Raw genomic sequence first — 16,017 nt, forward strand, 5'->3', positions numbered from 1 at the left:
TTTAAAGGTGATTGTGAAACTTTATTACGGAGGTAAACAGTCTGATGATGCAGTCATGGCATGACATGCCACTGAGGTTCGTGGTGGTTGGGAGTCTGTTAGTCCTTCAGCTGGATTTAGTAACTGGCGATGGTGGAGGCGATCCAGTCGTTGAAGAGGCAGACCTGGAGAGCAGTATGAATACATAATGAATTAGCCAATGCTATTGGACTACAAAAGAGTGCTATGAAGGGTTAACTATATAAAATGATAAAACTGTACAGTACATCATCCCTTCCATTTAAATGACTGCATGCACACACACACAGGCTTGCACACACACACACACACACACAGGTGTAGACGTACCTTGGCGTAGACGCCGGGGTGATTCCTCTCAGCACAGCCGTATCCCCAGGACACAACACCCTGGAGCTCACCGTTGCACACAACAGGGCCGCCAGAGTCACCCTGTTACACAGACACAGAGGCTTAAAGCTCTGATACACTGCACTCAGGGTGGCAGTAGCAATATTGCATTTAATATTTATGGACAGGTTATTTTTCAGGATTCTATTAGCTAGAGCAAGTTAGTACACATTACTGCAAATGAGTAGGTACTGAGTATAGGCTCGTTCCATTTGGTGATGTTTACTTTGTACAGATAAGTGTATGTTAGTTCAGGTAATTGGGGATTATTCCTTGTTATTAAGACTTAGCTGAGGTTAGTTGAGGTTTAGTGTGTGTTAGGACAGGTTTCTGTTGCTCATTACCTGGCAGGAGTCCTTGCCTCCCTGCAGGTATCCAGCGCAGAACATGGTGGGGGTGATCATCCCAGCGTAGGAGTTGTCACAATCATTGTCCTCCAGGATGGGGATCTCCAGGCACTGCAGTCTGCTGCCATCGTCTGCAGGGAGAGAGGGAAAGGAGGGAGGGAGTGATAGATGGGAGGAAGGGGGAAGTAGGGCAGAGAGGAAGAATCAGTCTGTGCCACTGTTAGACTATAATTCTATTCCACTGAAACTGGCCACTAGCTGTTGACCTTTGACCTCTGTGTGACACTCACTGGAGCTCATGGTGTCGCCCCAGCCAGAGACGGTGCACATGGTGCCAGCAGGGGCACAGCTGGTGGGCAGGGCCACAGGCTGCACAGCGTCGCTGAAGGTGACGGGCTTGCTGAGCTTGATCAGCATGATGTCACTGTCCATGGTCCAGGAGTTGTATTTGGGGTGGCGGATCACGCGGGAGGAGCGGATGAACTGCTCATTGCCCTCGGTCTTCCTGATGTTGTGCTCGCCCAGACGCACCTCCACACGGCTGGAGGAGAGAGAGAGGTATCATACCGTGAAACTATTTACCATAATGCACATCATGGACATTGTATGGTCCATTTATCAATCTGTCCCGATTTTAGACATGCATATTTAACTGGACAGGAAAACATGCGTTCAGCTAACCTAAGCTTGCGAAGTCCCGGAAGTATACCAGTACAGAGATTATTAAGGGAAAAATATTTGAGCTCCCATTAAAATCAATGGGGAATATCAGACTTTTGAAGATAAAATAAAACGTCCTCAATGGTATTTTGAAACTTGATAGATGACTGTTACGTTTCACATGAAAAGCAGGTTTAAAAATATGCATTATGTAATAAAATATGAACATTTAAATAAATATTTTCAGAAACAGCTGAACATAATGAAATTCATGATCACAAAAAAAATGTGCTGCTGAGGTTTTCTTTGGTTGTTAGATCACTTTGGATTTGAATTCAATGGCCAGTAAGTGCTTTTTTCCCTCAAGTATGTGCAGTAGAGGCTGTTTCCCGTTACTTCCTAGTCTTCACCGCCTGGCCCCTCCTACCCTCTCCAGTTCCTATGTACGCTCTATGGTCCAGACCATGTAATGCTTGTGCAGGCTGCATTTCGCTTCTTTAGCTTCTTACTGGCTGATACTGTGGTGTAGATTAGTATATCATGTAGCTGCATGACACTCTGTAAGTCTGCTGTCCCACAGTCTTGTGTATTGGCGTTACTCACGATTTGTAGCAGTGAGCAGCGGACACCACCCAGTTCTCGTTGACCAGGGAGCCACCGCAGAAGTGGTACCCAGAGTTCAGAGACACCTGCCAGGGCTTGGAGTGGGGCTCACACTCGTACCCTCCCACAATCTTATCATCATCCTGAGCCACTGCAGAGACATAGATTTATTGCTGAAGTTAGAGACACTTCAGTCCATCTTGGATCACAAATATGTGAATGAATAAAAATATGAATATATCAATCAACTTAAAACTCTTAAGTTACTGCAAAAATGTGGTGTGGATACTCACCAGCGGCTCCCAGAAGCAGAATGAAGACCAGAGACCTCATGGTGACTTGTTGATCCTGTGGAATGAAGGACTGTCATGTCAGTCCAGTTTATATACATCCCTCAGACACTGGAGGAGCCAATCACAGGCTGAGAGAACATGTCAATGTCACAGCTGTTGGAGTAGGGCCCATATCTCCTGTTAATAAATAACTATGTACATTACCCTAACATCAGAATACCCTAAACCCCATATGTTACTTTAGAATTTCTAATTTTTTTACCCAGACTTCTTTAAGGATCCCTTAGGGTTATTGATAATACAAGAAATGAGGAATCATCTCTTAGCATCACGTGATTCAATCTGAACGGATACCCCCCTTGCTCTGAGTCATACTTTGTCTTTGTGAGCAGCGTGGGTCCTTTCTGAGAGGACCTTTCCAGTTTGCCATTGCAGACCAGCTTAAATTAGATTTCCTCTCATTTTACTGTATTTTTAGTATACCATCGTTCAAATTCTGTGCCGTACTTCACACCTCAATTGCTCTGCCGCCCCACCCTCCCATGTTTTGAAAAATGTGTGTTAGATAATGCTAATCCGAGACTTTGCCTTCCTCTGTATAAATTTATAGTCCTGCCAACACATTATTTTTCCTTTTTGGAGAACCATTGTAATGCATTTCGCATGTCATTGTTTGTTGCCTATTGAAGGCTCTTTTATTTTTTACAATTAAGTATACAAATGAATGGCAGGAAGACATAACAGTTTAATGCTTTGAATGTACAATATATCCAAATATAACACAAAGTATTCCGGCACTTTTCACTTTCATCTCAGTAGGATAAATCTGACCATAACCAAAGAGTGTATTATTAAGCAAATTAACTAAATATTTTCACACAATGGAAAATATATTTCTATAGTGCTTCCGTATATTCATTAAGTGTATTAATGAATATCAAGTGTATTGTTTTCAAGTGTATTAATGAATATCAACGAATTGCAATATATTAATCAACATATGGCAATATATTTTTGTTGTATCAGAGAAAGTAATGAGGAAATAATTATTTTTCAACAACATGGGCTTATCTGTATCCATCCTATCTCCTGTTGTATTTTCAGTTTATATACATTGTGTCCTCGATGCATAAATGTAAATAAAAGTTAATTAAAAAAAACATTTTTCTAATATTTGTGGGAAAAAAAGAATGAGGCCTTGTGTAAGATGAAAACTTTTTGTATATGTGTGTGTGTGTGTGTGCTGAGCCGACAGGCCTCAAGAGATGAGAAAAACAGGAAGCACAAGATGTGTCTGTGACAGATGGTGAAAGGAGACTTGTCTAAACCGAAACCTTGCCACTAGGTCAACTTCACACCTTTGCTTTTTATAAGAATAATGATAACTAGATATAGCCGGCTGTAAGCTAGAATAATAAGTACCCCACTTCGAGTGGAAAATAACTGGGGCATAGTTCAGTTATAGGCTTGAAAATTAAAGCACGCCTCTTGTGCATGATGGAAAATTACTGAGACACTGTATATAAGAAGCTGTTTGTACACACGTAACTTCAGAGTTTTGTGAATACTCTCTCATTCTTTCATCTGCTTGCAAGCTGAATATGTCTTACGAGTGAACAAAGTGCTGTGACTCTGTTTGATCAGAAACAAGGCTTCCCCTGTCGGTACGAGGGGACGGGGAACAGTAATTTCCCTAACACCTTGTTAATAAGAATCACATATAAATAATCCAGATTTCTGCAATCTCTGCTTGCTTTAATGTGTGTTAATCTTTTCATAATCCAGATCTGTGATTTACGGTATGTTTGGCACTGTAACAGCATTTCCCCTTGGGTCAGGTATATTTTTAACTGGCCACAGGTAAAACCACAGGTGTGGTTTCCCACCTCTATCTGAGCTTCTGTTCAGTCAGATTATGGAGGAACATAAACATATGTTTTAAATCACATGTCATGGTCACACATTTTATATATTTTTTAAAAATCCACTGGAAAACCTCTGACATCATATTACCTTGGTGATTTGGAATTTTGCCTCCGTGTGTTTGTATGTATGCAATTTCGGTTTTGTTGCTGCCATTCAAAATGTTGAAGTAGATGAGGGTTGGAATAAAACTTTGAATGGGACTGATTACCATTTATCATTTTGATTACCATTTTGTTGACTGTTAAAATATTTTTTTTACTATTAAATGTGGAATATCTGGAATATGGTTGTTACATTGATTGATTAATTTATTTGACATATTTTTATGACACATAGGGTTGGTAGCCCTTATGAAGCAGCCATATAATTTGAATTATGGAAGAAACTAGACACAAGAGATGACTTATTTCCATAGTGGCCCTGGTTGTATTAGCTAATGGTCAGCACGGACAAAACCGACAGTACCAGTCATTTAAATTAAAAGGACAATAAATATCATACAGTACAGGGGCGTATCTACGGGTGGGCCTGGCTGGGCCTAGGCCCACCCACTTCTTGCCTAGGCCCATCCTAGGATGCAACTCGCATCTCGTCTTTTAATACATAAAATAAAAATGAACAAAATATCCACAATATTCAGAAGTCCGATGCTGCCTTGCACGGAATATGTGCAGACATTCTGGTTTGGTGTAAACAAACGTTATGTTAACGAAGACAACATTAAAACTCTGTACTCGCATGTTTTCTTGTATGGGGATGGGACCACATAAAAACAATTTTCAACGTCCACCACGTTTTGGCAATGTTCCAGCTCTCACTCATCACTGTTGCACGCTTCACAAAAACTATTACACTATTAACTAACGCTTACATTACAGTGTGAAATACCCACATTATATAATACCACTAACCTATTTAAAGACACTCAATTAAAAAAATTACGTATATAACCGAAGTACTTTGAGCCTACTTACATAGCAATGATGAAATCGATGTTCAGTAGACAGAGACAGTAAATCAACGATACAGTTCAATCCGCTTGTTTTGCTCCAGAAAACGATGTCAGCTAGGTCTACCAGCAAACACATGGCTTAGCTATGCCCATAAGTCCTCAATAATAATACTATTTTCCAAGAAATTACGAAAAATCGTTGACCACGTTTTGTTAGCGTCATTTACTGCTACCCAGAGTGAATGCGATAAGAAAAAATTCGGTTACGCTGACCTAAAAAACGCTATTCAAAATCCAAATTTAGACATGTTATACATGGTTAGAAAGCTTATACTCTCACCTACTGAATAAATGAATTGTCAATCAAGCCAGACTACTAAAAAGGGCGACAACGCCGTAAACAACACGTGTGGTATTACGCACAGCTATTTTGGAAGGTACGAGACATGACACAAATGCGCGTAAATGCGCAGAACACTTTGGCGCTGGCTATTCATGGAATGACTTGTGTGGCCCACCCACTTTTATTCACCTGCAATTTCATTTCTGGCTACGCCACTGCTATATACCCACATTTAGTATATCGTGGCACTTTAATCCCAGGCACAATTCATAGCTAAGAACATCTAAACTGATTTGAGTTACTTGATATTCAGATGAAACCATTTCAATGTAATTTATATTCTGGGTTTGATAAACCTAGGGGGCATAAAGTGGTCCATAATTTTTGTTTTCATCAAGATCCATTTATGCATGACGTTTTTTAAAATGATTCCGAATAAGATGTAGCCCATTCATACCTTCCACTGTGTAGGCTACTACCATGCACATTTATGGAATGCATTTTATAGTTATGACCACCAGCATGTGACGTCAAAGTAGTCAATGTAGCTACACGATAGAATATTTCTGACCCTCTGTTACGTCATCAAAGTTTAGATATATCATATATAAATTTCCACACCAAACAAGTAAAGTCAGTTCTTAGCCATACTAAGGTTGTACAAGGTCTTACGTATTCAGCGAAAGAACCAAGCGTTCAACATGATATCTTCTGAATCCGAACAGTACGACTACACGGACGATTTAGGCTATGGGATGTTCGGCACGGTCGCGACTTACGAGCGGCAGAGCGACAAGAAAATCGTTGCAGTGAAGAAATTGTTCCGCGCGGGCAATCGGATGGCCATCCGAGAAGCACGACTTCTATCCGCTCTCATGGCCCATAACGCGTACAAGCACCACATTATCCGCTTCTATGAAGGTTTTTCGCACGATTTTTTCTTTTACATAGTGGAAGAGGCACTGGAACAGAACCTGAATAAGTATCGGAAGACGAACGCGCTGAAGAAGTTTGAAATCCGGGACATCCGGACGATTATGTTGCAGCTGCTCATTGCGCTGGCCAAACTGGAGGACATGGGGATCGTCCATACTGACATCAAGCAGGACAACATCCTGCTCGTTAACCAGGGCCGTCAGCCCTTCAGGGTGAAGCTGGCCGACTTCGGCTCCGCAATGACCGCCAACGAGCTGGCTAAAATGTGGACGCCATACATTCAGCCCAGGTTAGCAGACTTGACACTTTTCCCAACATCAGATTGAATGGTTGACTGGTCATAGCTTCGCTAGCTACAAGTGTAAAACATCTAAATTGGGATTTCACTGGGTCTAGGTAGGCAGTTTTCTGTCTATTGCTACCTAATGTATATAAAAATGGGGAGAGGGCATTAACTTGGCCTACAATGTACGCCAGTATACGTTTTTGTTAAGTTTCACCGGCCCAGCTGAAACGCACGGAGGCGCCTAGAGTTATAGATATTTGAAATAGGCTATGTATTTTGAGCTCCACTGTATACGACTGAGCATTCCAACTTCTGGAGAAAAATTTCACATTTGATAATACGATATCTGTTTCACAAATCTGTAAATGGTGTTTCATTCACAAGTCTATAAATGGGATTCACAGATCTCTAGAATGCATTTACAAATCTGTAAATCAATGTAAGAAAACACGCAATAAGTTCTTGTGCAACTTAGTTCCTAGTAATTACAGTAAACTTCGGAAGTCCAACTAGAGCAGACTACTCAGTAAATTACGAAGACAACTCCATAATGGCAACCTCGCAAATAACGTCTTACTCTGCCTCTCGGCATTTGCACCAAATTTTGCTGTGTACTGATGTGCAAACTTGTAAAATGGGATTCATAGTTGTTCTAATGCTAATGTTATTGAGGGTCAATGCCTGCGATGCAACCTGTCAACTGCCATTACTGTTTTCTATGGCTAAAATCCTAAAATAAAACAACCCCTGTTCTGTCATTTCGACAGGGAATAATATAAACTACAAAGTAAGCGATGGAATCTTACACACAAGCTATTCTAAATCAGCTAGGAAACAAGCTTGCTAACCTTCATGACAGAATTAGCAAGAAGCTATAGGATACCCTGTCCTAGATTCCAAATTATTGCTACAGGTTACGCTACAAAGTCTCAATGCAAATTAACATCGTTCTGATATTAGCCATTGCATGTATTGCACTTAATTAATCGCTTAGTTTTTTTACCTGTGCAATTGTTGCCTCGTTTCAGATTTGTTCGAGCACCCGAGGTCCTCCTGGCCTGTCCGTGCGACCCGAAGATCGACATGTGGTCTCTGGGCTGCGTGATGGGGGAGATGGCAATTGGCCGCATGGTGTTCCCCTCGCTGTGTGAGCTTGATCTGGCCCACAGCATCTTTGGCACCCGGGGAATGCCCTCTGCCGCAATGCTGAGCTCAGGCATCAAAACAAAGAAGTTTTTTGATCGGGTGGAAACCAGCAAGGGTGTATATGGCTGGCAGCTGAAGCCATACAATGGGAGGCAGCTGTTCTCAGGGACCCAGAGCTTGAGGGGGTATGCGCCAGCCAACCTGGACCTACTGCGAAACATGGAGGAGCTAGAACACGGCTCAGAAGTGCAGGATTTTGCAGAGTTGGCTGACCGCAGGAGCCTGGTGGACCTGCTCAACCGGATGCTGGTCCTCGAGCCAGAGAAGAGGGTCGGCCCCAACCAGGCCCTGCGGCACCCTTTCCTGACCCTGAAACACCTCAGCGGGCGCGCAAAGCCCCGCGCGCAGTACTCGCTGCAGGGGTACAGGGAGGCGGGCGTGTGTCCGCCCCAGGACCGGGCGTGGAACTGCGACTCCTCCTCTGAGGAGAGCGACCCCGAGGTCCCAAAGAAGAAGAGGAGGCGCTCCTTGAGACGGTCGCTGCGCTCGTTTTTCTCGCGCGTCTTCTCACGCCGGCGCAAGAGGCAGCCTGCGGCCTCTCAGGTCAACGTAGACCCCCCGGAGGGTCCCAGCTCTGCCGCCCGCGGAGGCCAGCCGGCCCAAAACCCCGTGACGACGGAGGTAATTATGTCTGGAAAATGTCTGGAGGTCCTGTGAAAGAAATGAATAGAGCTCGTCTTAAATGTTGTCCCATAATGCAAACATGACATGGATACTGCTACTGGGGGTATACATTTGTTGTCAAATTACAAGAATTTTTGTACCCACTACAGCAGCAAAGCCCGGAGGCCTCGAGCAGCAGTTCAGCCTTCGAGTCCGAGGAGAGCAGCACTGAGGACAGCGGCGGCGCTCCGGCCGTCCCCGAGGGGCCCCCCAAAAAGAGGGGCTTCCTGAAGTGGCTGCGGACCCGCTTTTCGGAATGGCGGGGCAAGAAGTCCGCCTCCTCTCCGGGCAGCGACAGCAGCCTGTAGGGTTTCGGGGAGGTGGAGAGCACGGGAAACGCCAGAAGATGGTGTGGTGAGGGTTGTCATGGGTCTGGCCGTTCTTTGCTGCAAAAAAAAAAAGGGAAAAGGGTTTTGAGAATCTTCTGATGTTTGGTTATGTGCTGACTGCACGTATTGGTATGGGACACACAGACCCAGTAGAAATAGCCTTCCTTTTTTAAATGTTCTGAGAATGCTGTCATTGTACCCCTCAGCTAAATGTAGCTGAATTAACCACTTATTCCTGTTACTTGGTGAGGGTAGTGAAGTTAGGATGCCAATAGTAACGCGCCAGGCCAAGAGAGATTGGTAAGTAAGTTCTCTTGCTGCATCCGAGCATCTGTCCACACATCTGCTCTTTTGCAATTGGTGAGTATTATCGGTGTGCATGTGCGTGTGTGGGGTTTTAAGAGATTTAAAAAAATAATAATTATCCAAAAATTATCCAACCTCTTATAACCTCATCCCATAACCTTAGCCATTGATGGGGGTGAAAGATAAATGGGCTAAAACTGGTCCCAGGTCAGTACTCTAATGAATATGGGCTCATGAGTTTTTTCCAGCAGGGCTACCGGGGCACTGGGGTCCACAGTCGAGAAGGGTAGAGGAGGTCAGCTACGATAGGCGCGGTAAGTCGGGCTATATTAGAGCAGTCCATAGCCATGGTCGTTAATGTACAGATGCTAAACCCAAGTTTCCACCCTGTCTGTCCCTCCCACTCACACAGGAGGCACACCACCGAGCATGGGCAGAAAGCGGTCGTGGAGATTCGATTTCGCGCCCTCTTTGGTGGTTGCCGTGGCAATAAGAAGTCGGGTCACCGCTCCAGGACAGTGATGCCGGACTGTAGGACAGCGCAAAAAAAACCGAAGATGGAGAAAAGTTGTGAGGAGGGAAATCATGTGACTTGGATTGCTGCAAAATAAATTGTGCTGAAGTCTTTGACATTTGGTTATAATAAGACATCTATAGATATGTGCTGACAAAACATATTGACAGTGGTGCACAAGGCCAATAGAAATAGGCTAATTCAGTTTCACTGAATGCTGTTAATGTACATCTCAGCCAAATGCAAGTCATAATTCCTTGATCTCACTTTTAAGGCCAGTTGGTTGTTCCTTAAAATCCTTTGCAGCATCAATTTATGGAGATGGATGACAGCCCTGGTCCATATTCAGAAAACCATCCGAGCAGGAGTGGTGATCTTGAGCATGAATATGGGCCTGGCTGATGGGCTACCAGGAGCCTGGCATCCACTAACAGCCCAGTCTAGAGGGAATGCGATCGGACTGCACCTCCCTGTACTCCCTCCAGTTCCCCACAGAGAATGTTTGTGACTCTCTGTGTGCTAAAACAATAAGCTATATAAATAAAATGTAATTTAACTGTGTCAACAGACCTCTTTCAGTAATGAGAGAAGATTATTAGAAAATAAATGGGTTAAGACATGTAAACTGCACTACTGTGGTACTCTTTTTAATGAGTCACTGTCTTTGTGTTATTTTTTGGGTTGGATAAGCGTCTTTATTTATTTATAAATTTTTTATTTATTATAAGTGGGTATAGATAATGGATGGATGGATGATAGTAAGGTTCAATATGAGTGAGGTTTAGATTCAACAGGGCTGGCAGCAATAAAGCTCAGTGTTCAGTCAGCTGAATCTAATTATCAATTAATTATTGTTTGTCTAATATTACATTTTGTCTAAATATCTATAACTATTCAATGTGAAAAACATGCAATAATCTTGTAAATCAGGAAGGAGCAAGTACTTTTTCACGGCACTGTACATGGCTGTTACAAAAAAAAAAATTCAGCATGTTCACTCATTGTTCCATTTGAAAAAATAGCCCTTATCTTCCTCTCGTAAAACATCAGTCTGATCACATGACATTTGAGACATGAACTCTTTTCGCAGCAAGAATGGAGATGGCTGATTGCAGAGTCATGTTGGACTAGCTGCTTGGACCCCTGTATCGCTGCTTTGCAATTTTTAAAATGATTTATTATTACTGTTGTGCCATCGCCACTCATTAGGAAGCTTGAGAACGTAATTATTTGTAAGAAGTGAACCATCATAAATAAGCAATATAACATGCTTCTGAGTGAAGACACACAAAGGCACAGAGAAAATGAAATGTAATTGTGAAACTTTATTATTGATGTTAACAGGATTATGACGCAAACAGAGCACAGAGTTTCACAGTGGTGGTTGGAGGTTCCACAGCTGGATTTAGTTGCTGGCCATGGTGGAGGCGAGCCAGTCGTTGAAGAGGCAGACCTGAGAAGTATGAATATATAATTCATTAATTGATTAATGCTATGCTGACTAATAGCACTATATTACAAATGATGAGCTGTATGAATCTGTGAATGAATGATTTAGTAGATAGACAAAGAGAACAATACATGCACCCTTTCACACACAAACATTACACACACACACACACACACACACAGGTGTAGACGTACCTTGGCGTAGACGCCAGGGTGATCCCTCTCAGCACAGCCGTATCCCCAGGACACAACACCCTGGAGCTCACCGTTACACACAACAGGGCCGCCAGAGTCACCCTGTTACACAGACACAGAGGCTTAAAGCTCTGATACACTGTACTGAGGATGACAGTAGTAGTAGTGAAGGTTTGCGCAGTTTGAATGTCAGATTAGCATGCTCGTACAGATTAGTATGAATTGGTGGGTTTGTAGCACAGGTTACTGTAGTTTTGTTTACGGTCGTCCAAGTTTGTGGGTCTGCTGTGGATTTGCGTAGTTTAGTATTGATTAGGGCAGAGATTTTTGGATTAATGGAAGTTAGTCCAAGTTACTGTGAGTTAGTGGAGGTTAGTTGAGGTTGTTGAGGTCGTGGCTGGTGCCAATTAGTGGAGGTTAGTCCAGGATAGAGCTGCTCATTACCTGGCAGGAGTCCTTGCCTCCCTGCAGGTATCCAGCGCAGAACATGGCGTCGGTGATCATCCCAGGATAAGCGTTGTCACAATCCCTGTTCTCCAGGATGGGGATCTCCAGGCACTGCAGTCTGGTGCCATCGTCTGCAGGGAGAGAGAGAAAGGAGGGAGGGAGTGATAGAGTAGATGATGGTGGAAGTAGAGACAGAGAGAAAGAATAGACAATCAGTCTGTGTCACTGTTGGACTATAATTCTGCTCCACTGAAACTGGCCACTAGCTGTTGACCTTTGACCCCTGTGTGACACTCACTGGAGGTCATGGTGTCGCCCCAGCCAGAGACGGTGCACATGGTGCCAGCAGGGGCACAGCTGGTGGGCAGGGCCACAGGCTGCACAGCGTCGCTGAAGGTGGCGGGCTCGCTGAGCTTGATCAGCATGATGTCATTGTCGATGGTCCAGGAGTTGTATTTGGGGTGGCGGATCACGCGGGAGGAGCGGATGAACTGCTCGTTGCCCTCGGTCTTCCTGATGTTGTGCTCGCCCAGACGCACCTCAACGCGGCTGGAGGAGAGAGAGAGAACGAAAGAATGAGAGAGAACGAGAGAGGTTTACCACCATGCAACTATTCAGCACAATCCCCAATATTGTTAGTGTGCACCATATCTTTTACTGATGCTCCACGCCTTTTGTTAACTTATCCCAACCATATAATGTTGTGCATGCTTCATTTGATTTAGCTAGTATTTTACAGGCTGATACAGTGTTGTTGTGTATATCATATGTCACATGCCACTCTGTAAGTCTGCTGTCCCACAGTGCTCTGTATTGGAATCGATTGGCATCACTCACGATTTGTAGCAGTGAGCAGCGGACACCACCCAGTTCTCGTTGACCAGGGAGCCACCGCAGAAGTGGTACCCAGAGTTCAGAGACACCTGCCAGGGCTTGGAGTGGGGCTCACACTCGTACCCTCCCACAATCTTATCATCATCCTGAGCCACTGCAGAAAGATAGATTTATTGCTGAAGTTAGAGACACTTCAGTCCATCTTGCATCACAACGATCTAAATTACTAATTGTACCTTTATGTGAAAATGTGGTGTGGATACTCACCAGCGGCTCCCAGAAGCAGAATAAAGACCAGAGACCTCATGATTACTTGCAGATCCTGTTGAACGAAGAAATGACTATGTCAGAGCAGTTTATATACATCCCTCAAACTCTCGAGGAGCCAATCACAGGCTGAGAGAACATGTCAATGTCACAGCTGTTGGAGTAGAGCCTGTATCTCCTGTTAATGAATTACCATGTACATTACCCCTATGTATCGGAATACCCTAAGCCCCACATGTAGCTTCAGAACTGGTCGTTTTTCCAGACCCTAATTATTTCTAAATTGCATTTATAATACAAGAAACAAAGAATCATCCTTATGCTTTTAAATGGCAAAATAAAATTAATATAGGAGGAAAAACACAAAAAAAAATGAATTTTTTTGTTACATAATTTTCATTTTGTTACTGCAATTTCTGCATTTTTTTAGAAATAGCAGCAACCTCTGATTCTGGTTTGTAATAGTCATGTTAGTTCTTTAAAAACACATCTACAGTATGTAAGGCAGCAATTATTATCAAAATGATCGCTTTCTGATCTGTGGAAAATATAAAGTCTATTTATGTTCAAATGTCAGGCTTAAAATCAGTTGACAAACATTATAAGTTTATATTTTCCTGACAGTGTTAAGCCAAAATGCCTCCATGTTATGACAGAATGGCAGATATTTTTGAGAATTTATTGAATAAAGTCAAAAGAACTTGGAACATTTCATGCATGTGTAGTCTAAGTCTTGAAAATCCATATTTCACTGTTTGTATCCATATATTATTCAGTTTATGCTTCAGAACAATTTTTTCTCAGAGCAAAGAACTTGAGTAAAGTTTCAAGAGATTCCAGCATACTTTTCTTAAGAGGACAATGTTCATTTCCACAGAAGAATGCCACTTCATATACATGGAGGACCATCTCACAGTATCAGTCTGGAAGTATCATGATGACCCAATGTGGAATTTCTAAAGAGAAGCACTTTAAATATTACATAAGTTATACAGGATTTTTAGCCATGCTGTAGTCCTGTGCTTACAATCAAAGATGTCTTCTCTGTCTTCAACCCTGCTCGCTCACCCCGAGTACCCCACCTACTGCAGCTTGCTGGATTGCTGGAGGTAATGTTAGTACTGTGAAGGGAGCGACAGTAAAAAGGCAGGTTCAGTTATTGCTTATTGAATCCCATTATGTTTAATATATTGTTTAATTCCATTATGTTGAGAGTAATAGTGGTTTAATAGTTGGGACTTTTATTTTGAAAATGTTAGACCATCATGAAAGCCTTTTTGTCGCTAGCTTCACCCTGCAGGTAACGTTACCTACAGGTCCGAATGGCCACTGAGGAAAAACAGTTCCAAAATCAACTATGAACTTATGAAGCCCTACCGGCTTGTCTTTGTGCTTTGCTGTGTCTGGGCTTCGTTGCAAGCTAGCTATTCATACTCCGCTGATTCCAACTCTGATCCCAAACCACAGGATCTGGAGTCACACCCACCCCTCCACACACAGAAAAGAGCCCAACGGCCAGGAACATCCCCAACACATTTTGAATAACAAATACAAGTAAAGGATTCATGAATTCAGAGAACGTGCATAAAGACAGAAATTGCCAATGCATCATAGATATGCTTTAGCATGGTTATTTTATAATATTTCAAGGTAAAAATCCTGCATAGTATGCCTTTAACACATGACCAAATTCAGATTGGAATTAAAAAGAAACTGTGCTTCCTCCATGTCAGATACAAAGAGTAAAGAGAGTCATATCATAATATGACTCAGAAACTATCATGATGATCCAATGCGGAATTCCTAAATAAGTTTTTTTTTTTTAAACACTTTAAAAATCACATACAGTTAATATATGACCAAATTCAGATATGAATAAAAAGGAAACTGTTTCCATTGGCAAATTCTACTTTGAATACATAGAGGACCATCTTGTAGTATCACTTGGAAACAATCATGATGATCCAAACCTTAAAATAAAACCTTTAAAATCATATAGATTTAACAGACGACCAGACCACACCACAATGAAAATTAAACTCGCTATTTCTGCTGACAATTTTAACTTCAGATACGCATCAGGATATTCAGATGTGGAATTTCATAATAAAAGCACATTTGGTCACACTTTAAATAACGTGTCTCTTATAACAGCTTTATATATAACATATAATGCCTTCATAAACATGGTATTCTTGAAGCAGTGCCTTAAGCCAATGCCTTCTTAAATCATGCATAAACAATGTAACGCTTCATAAATGGTGTCTTCATACAATCTTTTGATAAATCTTATGTCAAATGTGACATAACCAACAATGTCACCTGGCTAATGGCAAAATGTCATAATGGGTCAAAATGCCAAAACGTGCGAAAGTAGAACGATAGGCCAACTCTGACATAACTCATGATGGTGTCATGTATCCCTGGCACAAGGGATACACGACACTGCAGTGCACAGTCCAGTAATTTGCTTCTGAAACAAGTAGCTAATGTTTTATAAGGAAATCTAGTACAAGTTATAACTCTGGTCGGGTGGAAAGTCATAAGTTGTTAAACAAAAGCATACATGGTGCACTGTCTGGCACAGCACTTCAGAGTTCAGTAGATAACCAAGCCTGGTAGGACTGAAGATTCATGTTGAAGAGTACATAATAGTATTTAGGGGTACTTTAATCAGTACTATTAGATATTTTTTTCATTTTGTTTTCATTTCATCTTTATTTCCCCAGGCAAGTCATTAAGAACAAATTCTTATTCTTATTTACATTACATATTGTGCCACAACAGATATTTACTGCCATTGTAGCAGTACTAAAGGGATTTAACTTCGCTCAGTGTGATCTGGATAGTCTCACAACCCCTCAGGTTGATCTGGATCGTTTTATGACTATTCTAAAATTACATAAGGTATTTAGGGTTTTCTGATCTTAGGGTAACGTACATGGCTATACATTAACCGGAGATACGGGCTCTACTCCAACACCTGTGACATTGATAGGTTCTCTCAGCCTGTGATTGGCTTCTCCAGAGTCTGAGGGATGTATATAAACTGC

General features: G+C 42.3%; 3 protein-coding genes across 4 annotated transcripts; 1 reads left to right on the forward strand and 2 right to left on the reverse strand.

Annotated features, from left to right (window-relative positions):
- On the reverse strand, positions 1–2,415 carry LOC118233715 (trypsin-1-like). Its single transcript, XM_035429595.1, has 6 exons — positions 2,312–2,415; positions 2,019–2,169; positions 1,046–1,296; positions 753–886; positions 349–450; positions 1–164 (listed from the first exon to the last, which is right to left on the reverse strand). The coding sequence occupies exons 1-6, from the start codon at positions 2,349–2,351 to the stop codon at positions 117–119; spliced, it is 726 nt and encodes a 241-aa protein (XP_035285486.1). The 5' UTR covers positions 2,352–2,415; the 3' UTR covers positions 1–116.
- A 3,639-nt stretch (positions 2,416–6,054) lies between these two features.
- Positions 6,055–10,402, forward strand: LOC118233704 (homeodomain-interacting protein kinase 4-like). Of its 2 annotated transcripts, XM_035429580.1 has the most exons (5): positions 6,055–6,757; positions 7,783–8,581; positions 8,734–9,572; positions 9,671–9,828; positions 10,079–10,402. In XM_035429580.1, exons 1-3 carry the CDS (start codon positions 6,234–6,236, stop codon positions 8,929–8,931), a joined length of 1,521 nt encoding a protein of 506 aa, XP_035285471.1. In that variant the 5' UTR covers positions 6,055–6,233; the 3' UTR covers positions 8,932–9,572; positions 9,671–9,828; positions 10,079–10,402. The 2 variants fall into 2 exon arrangements, with proteins under 2 accessions (XP_035285471.1, XP_035285469.1); XM_035429578.1 differs by having other exon boundaries at positions 9,671–10,402.
- Positions 10,403–11,077: 675 nt separating this feature from the next.
- Positions 11,078–13,050, reverse strand: LOC118233714 (trypsin-1-like). Its single transcript, XM_035429594.1, has 6 exons — positions 12,965–13,050; positions 12,701–12,851; positions 12,162–12,412; positions 11,861–11,994; positions 11,417–11,518; positions 11,078–11,225 (listed from the first exon to the last, which is right to left on the reverse strand). Exons 1-6 carry the CDS (start codon positions 13,002–13,004, stop codon positions 11,178–11,180), a joined length of 726 nt encoding a protein of 241 aa, XP_035285485.1. The 5' UTR covers positions 13,005–13,050; the 3' UTR covers positions 11,078–11,177.
- Positions 13,051–16,017: the final 2,967 nt, after the last annotated feature.

Source organism: Anguilla anguilla, chromosome 8 (genome assembly GCF_013347855.1).
Source record: "Anguilla anguilla isolate fAngAng1 chromosome 8, fAngAng1.pri, whole genome shotgun sequence".
Taxonomy (NCBI): domain Eukaryota; kingdom Metazoa; phylum Chordata; class Actinopteri; order Anguilliformes; family Anguillidae; genus Anguilla; species Anguilla anguilla.